The following is a 7677-nucleotide window of genomic DNA, read 5'->3' as shown; positions in this document are numbered from 1 at the left end:
ATTTTTTATATTTTTTCGTTTTTTTTTTTTACTACAGTTTCCATTTTTGTTACATATTTTAATAATACAAGTTCATTGAATTTGAAAACTCACAACCACGTCCATCGCGATTTGAGTTCGCGACCAATGATACTTGAGTTGGAGGTCTTCTCGCTGAGCTATTTTCGTATTGTACGAGTAGTGAGCATTTGCACATTTACGCCGCAAGTTTCCACTGTCTCGCAAAGCATCCGTTTTGGACTAGTTCAGAGCTAATTCTGAAATATGTAGTTCGGAACCAGCGCTTTGTCAGACTGTCTCTAAATTTTACTGCAGGGTTGCTTCTACACACAGACACACGGACACGCAAGCACATATACATACATACTCTCATGAGAGCACAAGCAGTGTGGTGAAGAGCTACATTATGGTTATAGCTAAGCGTGCGAGGACGTAAACAAAAATTTGAATTTTTCAAATCAGTTTTTGGCGGCACTCCAAGCGGTACAGACCGGTCCATTCCCCAAACAAAAAAGAAAACACACACACAAAAACGCGGGTGTAAGTGCGTAATAGCAGCGCGTACGTATGAGAGTGAGTGTGAGTGTGCGTGTGTATGTACGCGGGCGAAGTACTCGTATGTAGATAGATAGATAGTCGTAACATGTAAACACGGCACTTAACGTTATTGAAAGCAAGGATGAAGAAAGTGACATATTGAAAGTGAAGTTTTATAAAAACAAAAAGCAAAAAATAACACTATAGCAACGTCGTCCTGTCGGGAAAGGATATACGAGCATGCATGCATACATACATACATAAATAGATATGTTTATGAGTAAAAAGGAGGAAGCGTATTCATCCTGCAGGCTATCGAAGTTAAGGCTAAGGACTTTGCAGTGCTAGTGAAGTGAATTAAGCAAAAAGTAATGGAAAAGCGCAAACAAAAAATATGTGGCAACATTAATTTTTAAATAAAGAAGTGTATTCCTGCTTCGAAATGCGCGCTTTATGAAATAAAAGAGAAAAAAAAACAATCAAATAATTTCCTCTTCCCAAATGTGTACATTTCCGCATTAAAAGCTGTAATCAAAAATAAAAAAATACCCAGAAATTGTACCTAATCTCCGCTGCAATCAAATAAAAAACAACAGCTACAACCAAATCACACAAAACAGCAATCATGGATGCCAGCAGCAATGCCACCCCCATAAATCAAATCACTTCCACTGCCAGCGCCAAAGCCAATGCTAATGCTAATAGCAGCAGCAACAACAACAACAACAACAACAACAACAAAACTCACAACAGCATCGCTTCCAGCAAGAACATTGCAAATGCCTCGCTTGTCTTCGAGAACGGCACAATCATGGGTGCCGTCTACGAGTACAACACGAGCTACAATAACAGCTACAACAATTGCAACAGCAATAGCAACATCAACAGCATTAGCAGTCATAGGAATAGCAGCTATTACCAAGAGCCGGAAGGGCAGTTTGCCAGCATACCGGAGATTGTAATCAACAGCAGCTACAACAGCCACCAGAATCTCCACCACCACCACCACCAACAGCCACAGCCACAGCAACAGCAACAACAGCAGCCGCATCAAATTCCACCAACTGAGGCCCATATGGCCGATACAGTCGGCAATTGTGATGATTCTGCCATTGAAAGCACAGCACTGCTCTGCGCCACAGAGACCAATCTCACAACCGGCAAAATGAATGGCGTTGAAGATATGCGTACGATTGAGGCGCTCGACGACGACGACGTTGCTCATCTGGCCCCCGATGAATTTGAACAATTCCTGCTGAATCGCAGCACCTCCGATAGCAACATACTCGAGTCGAGCATTTATAGCGAACTCCAATTTCCGCCCTCAATCGGTAGTTTGAGCATAGGTGGCGGCAGCATTGTTGGCGGAGGTAGCGTAGGCGGTTATATGGGCACCACATCCATGGCACAACAATACCAACTGGCTGCCGCACGCGCTCAACTACAAATGCCACCATTGCCAACTGTGAATGCAGCAAATGCAGCTGCTGCTGCCGCTGCCGCCAGCGTCATCACTACCGCCCCCACTGCAAACGCACCGGCTAATGTAGTCGAGTTGGCCGAATTGCTGAATACGAGCACCTGTTCGCGTGAGTCATCGTCGCGTGCCAACAAACGTTCGCGTACGCGCAAGTCGCACAAATCGAGCAGCAAAGCGAAATGGAATGCCAATGTAGCGGCTGCCAATGCCGCACAGGGGGCCGCAACAGCCGCCGCCTCCTATCCACCACAATATACAGCCATCTTTCTGGATCATGGCAATGTGACGGCAGCTGCCAATGCAATGGGACAGATTGCAAGTGCGGCAGCAGCCGGTTCGCCATTCTTAAATGCGCCAATTGTGGATGCAGCAACGGCTGCTGCGTACCTGCAACAGCAGCCATATCAGCTGATAACCACAGCGACGGCACCATATGCACATCTCGGCAGGCATCTGCACCACAGGTGGGTGAAAGGATATGCATATATTTATTTATAGTATTTGTATATGAATAGCTATATACATTATATAATATATGGGTAATCACGCGTAAGCAGCTGGTGAATAATTGCAGCAAATCCGTGACAAAATGTTTTGGTGACGCACAGGATATAGGGCAATATTTAAATTTTACCGAGTGATTTTTGGTTATTTTGAAATTCAGCGTTTCAACTATTTATTTATAAGTATATGGAGTATACAAGATACCTCGTATGTTGGAGCACTCGGCAAATTTCGTCTAAGAATCCCATTTCTTATCCCGGAAAGTCTCACTGGGTGTTGCCTAAAAAGACTCAGATCATTGCAGTGGTTTTCAAGCCAGGGTCTCCGCATTCACTATTACAGAAACTTTTTAAGTATGGAGACCTGCGCAGCACTATTTCCCCTTTGACCTATGTACATATGTATATGCACTTGACGAACGCAAAACACAGAATTATCCGAAGGAAATCACGATTCTTCTTCTTCTTTATTGGCGCTGTAACCGCCTAAGCGATTTTGGCCTAGTCTGTGCTAACTGACGCCAATTGGAAATGCCAAGTGAAGCCAAGTCCTTCTCCACCTGGTCTTTCCAACGCAGAGGAGGCCTTCCTCTTCCTCTGTTTCCAGCATCGCGGCCCGCGTTGAATACTTTTAGAGCAGAAGCGTTTATATCCAATTGACAAGGTCAAGCCGCTGAATTTTAATTCGCTACACTATGTCTATATCGTTGTAAAGCTCATACAGCTCATCGTTAAATCGTCGCGTAAAGGTCCGTAAATCTTTCGCAGAACCTTTCTCTCGAAAATTCCAAGAGCCGCCTCATCAGATGTCTCCCTGCCTCCACGCCATACACCAACACAGGCATGATGAGTGACTTAGAGAGTGTGATCTTTGTATGACGAGAGAGGACTTTACTCCTGAATAGCCTACTCAGTCCAAAGTAGCACTTGTTGGCAAGAGTGATTCTCCGTTGGATTTCAAGACTGACACTATTATTGGTGCACGATTCCTAACGAATATTGGCTGTTGGTTACCAACTTCGGACGAGAGGAAATATTCGTTGTAGCAATTTTACTTGTTGTAATTGTTTTTTTTTTTTTGTAGCGGCAACTAGATCAGTTTTTCCATCAATCGTGGTCGTCAAGCTCAACAAATGGTAGGGTCAGGAGACAAGCTGATTCATCGTGGTTGCACCGTAGGGAGAGGTGGCTGATGTCATGGGGTGAGTCTCCACATGTCGAATATACTGAGTACATCGGGGTCGAGCCTGGATGAGTAGCTATTTAGGCGGCTACATTATCCGCACTGTAATTTTTTCGGCGACCTGACCCCGTTTAAATCAGCGAACCCCATTAATTCTTCCAATTTAGCACTACAACCGTTTGTGGCTTTAGGCCGGGACCAACAAACTTCGCCAATTGCCCCTCTCCTGCAAATTTGCGCCAGTTGCTGATAGGCCCCAGTGCTGATAGGTCCTTCTGCACTTAGCTCTTCTATTTTGTTCGTAAGCGCCTTTGCCTTCTGTTCACCCATGGGTGTCGAGTCGTAACATCTTTTCACTGAATCCTCGTTAGTCTCCAAGGCAAAACCTCATACAGTTTTTCATTCCGTCTTCTTCAGCACTCGTTGCACATCACATAGCGTACAGATGACAGAGTCAGTTATACATACATAGGACTCCAATCAGCTTACGTCCCTAAGTTACAGGGCGACGATGTCGATATCATCTGCATACGCCAGCAGTAACGCTGCGTTTTAAAGTATCTGATTGGACCAGAAATTTTAGTAAATAAGTTATAGCCCTGCCAGATGCCTCAAGGATGAAACTGATGTGGCGTAAAAAACACAGAGTGGCGCCACAGTGAAGTTGTTGCGTTTGCAAACAAAAATCAGCTGTTCTTTATAACCGCGTACTTGGGGTTTACACAAGTCAATTTTGCAGATACAATAGCAACACATTCGTACTTCTTTACTTATTTATTCAAACTTCTCCCACTGACTTCGTCAATGCCTTTAAATCTTCGAACACAGTTGGACGCCCTTATTGACTCAAAGAATGTGACAAATAATACATATTCTAAATATTCTTGTATTGTATAAACGCAAAGTAATAGAACTGTCAGCAGTGACGGACCTACTTGCGTCAAAAGTTGAGAGTTGGCCAACGTTTGTTGTTTCCGTCAACGCAAGGGTTGCCAATCTGGCGATCTCTATGCGAATACACGCAGTTTACTCAACTGTCAGTTTTATCCTTGAGCAGAACGCCCGTAACCTGCTCTATCTGGCAGGGCAATTACGCTCATTATCGAACAGTGCGCCGAATTCAAAGCCGATTTGCATTTGATGTTTGTCAATTTCGAAAAAGCTTTCAATATGTAGTTGTTCGAAGCAAATGCCTTGGGTAGCCCTCTCTCTCACCCCTTCTCATCCTTTTAGTAATTGGGGCTGTGTTGGATGCTGCCATCAGGCCACTCCCCGACTGCAGAATTCGGTTGTCCATGTCCATGTTTACTTCACAACATTGACAGCTAGCTTATGGCGCATCCTCTTTCTGATCTGTGTAAGATGGGCGCATCGCGCTACATAGAGAAGGTAAAGCAGCAGGCATGGTAATCAACTTTAATAAGACCAAAGTTCTATATATGACAGAGAATGCTTGCGAAGACGTGTCGGTCTACCACCAAACACTTTAAACTATGAGAAATTTCGCATAACTTCGCTGCAAAGTCGTTGCTGGTGCCTGGCACCGAAGTAAATAAGTAAAGTAATCCAAAGCGGCCATTCGTGGAATGCACACATTATGGCGAAACAAAAGTCTGAGTTCACGTTTTTCCAGTCCAATGTGCTATCCATGCATCTGTAGGGTGGCTCCACTTGGAAAGTCACATTTGCAATACCTGGGCGATTTCAAGTTTTCGTATTATTTTGGGATGCTTTTTGATTCACACAGAACAAACTCCAGGCAGTTGTTTAGCCACAATTTGCCTGTTCAAAGTGGAAGGGGCATCAGATCGGCTCAACAAACAAGATTAGTGGAGATTGTAATCCTTCAAAGGGCTTCTAGTTATACTTGATGGCCAAAGTTGCTAAAGCCAAATTATACTGTTAAGGTTTAATTTTATTAACCTTCACAATAAATAAATAGTTAAAAGTGATTCGAGTAAGATTAAGGAAGCTTTCGTCGTGATCAAGCAACTATTTTTTATTTAGAATTGGGAATCTTTACAGATCAGTATTGTTTAAAAATTGAGGCTCCCTATTTGAAGGAAACAAAAATTAATAAGAAATTAAGGAGTAGCGAAAGTAAGACACTTATTAGAAATGAGAGCTCGAGCTTTGCTAACCTAAACACATGGATGACAGGATCTTCCTTCATGGCGAAGAAATATTCAAACAGTACATACATATATGTAAGATGTTTCCTGACAAATTTCGATCAGCAATGATTGCTAGTATCACCTCCTTCTAAGGAAACAAATCGTGCCGATGCTCCAGCTTCGAAAAGAAGAGATCCAAATCACACATTGGTGAAGAACACTGGTCTAAAAGCTTACACATTCAAACGATTCGATTAGTGATGAGCACAGCTCATCTCATTTGCAGATACGCTGTTGTTTATAACGATTGCGAGTGCATGTGAAGCACACAAATGTATGTATACTCAGAGAACGCTAAGTAATATATGGTCTGCCGACCACTGTTCTAGTGACCAAAATTATAACCGGCCATTGCTTAATGAGAAGACATGCTAGTAGATTACGGTCTGCCAATCAATGACTTCCATCGCAGCAGAGAGAAATTGAAAGTATAGGAAAAGGCCTCATCAATGCCTTGCCCTAGGATGGGGATAGATGCCGCTTATTTCACTATTACTCCTTTAGCTCTCGCGGATTATTTACACAACCAGTTGATTCTATCCTAAGGTGGGCAGGCCATTGAGTCTAGATGCGCTTTTCTACCTTGCTGAATGCTGGCATACATTTCAATATAACCTATTCTAAAGGGCCTAGAGCCAACATAAGTGAACTCTGACCCGGGATGAAATGAAGTTCGACAAATTTTCAATAACCCTCGAACAATAATCCAGTAATGTCTAACATGAGTCAGCTGGAGCTTGCAGCAGTCTTACCTGAAATGCCTACGAAAAACATTAAAATGTCTGGAGAAGTACCGAAATGTCTCAGACAAATACCGATATAAGTCGTAAAATTGCTTTAAAATCTCAAATAAAAGTTCAGAAAGGTATGGAAAACATCCGCAAAATACCGAAAAGATCTGGAGAGAATTTCAAAAGATTCGAAAAATCTCAAAAAGATAAGTAAAAACTTAATTGTAGCTTTGAACCTCGAAAGATGCCGTATAATCTCAGGCCAAGAAAAATCCTGGAAGTCTCCAAAAGTTATACCAAAATGTCACCACAGATTCCAAAAAAAAACTGGTGAAGTACCGAAACATCCCGAAGGATACCAAATTATGCTGAAAAGTTTACGAGAAATCCCGAAAAGTTCCGGAAATTATTTCAAAAGTTTTCGATAAGTTCCAGAAAATTACAGAAAATATGCCAAAAACCTATCTAAAAGTAAAATTTCCAAAAATTCTGGAAAAAGTATGTGAAAAATACAAAAAAATTAAAAAAAAAATCTTTAAAAGTTTCCAAATCGTCGACAAATCGTTTGAAAAGTTTGCAAAAGCCTCTAAACCGCCGGAAAAATAACGAATCATTTCATTTTTCGGTTATTTATTCTGGAGCAAAGGTCGAAACGCGCAGTGGAGAGAAAGGTGTATGTACATATATTTAAGTACTTGTAATTAGTTAGTAGAAGGACCCACAAAATCAAAAAAAAAAATCAGGATAGGGGGGCAAGAAGGTAAAGTTCTTCTGTGAGAGTTTTATGTAGCGAAACCTCTAGTCATTGTAATCCTATGCCTTGCGTATTTAATCTCCTTCTACTACTCTTCTTTTGCTCCTCCAAATCCCACTATCCTTCGTCCTGATATTTTATTGTTCCGACATCAACTAAAATGAAGCTAAAATCAAATTGTCACGCACGAAAGCCACAAATCAATATAAACACTCGTCAACATAATTTAAGTAATCCAACGAAATAAGAGTACATATGTACATACTTATGTATGTATGTATATACCTACATAAACAACTGTTAGCATGAAGTTTT

The 7677-nt window shown here is 41.8% G+C and overlaps 1 protein-coding gene across 1 annotated transcript in view; it reads left to right on the top strand.

The window, feature by feature from the left end:
- Positions 1–475: 475 nt before the first annotated feature.
- Positions 476–7677, top strand: part of LOC118742922 — a 75016-nt gene continuing 67814 nt past the window's right edge. Inside the window, exon 1 of the mRNA XM_036475350.1 lies at positions 476–2481. Within this exon, the coding sequence (XP_036331243.1) occupies positions 1163–2481 (1319 nt within the window). The 5' untranslated portion in view covers positions 476–1162. The remainder of the gene's footprint in view (positions 2482–7677) is intronic.

This window comes from Rhagoletis pomonella, unplaced genomic scaffold (genome assembly GCF_013731165.1).
Source record: "Rhagoletis pomonella isolate Grant_MI unplaced genomic scaffold, Rhpom_1.0 Rhpom_scaffold_00007, whole genome shotgun sequence".
Classification (NCBI taxonomy): Eukaryota; Metazoa; Arthropoda; class Insecta; order Diptera; family Tephritidae; genus Rhagoletis; species Rhagoletis pomonella.
The sequence above is the reverse complement of the archived record's forward strand: the minus strand, read 5'-3'. Positions and strand labels throughout refer to the sequence as shown.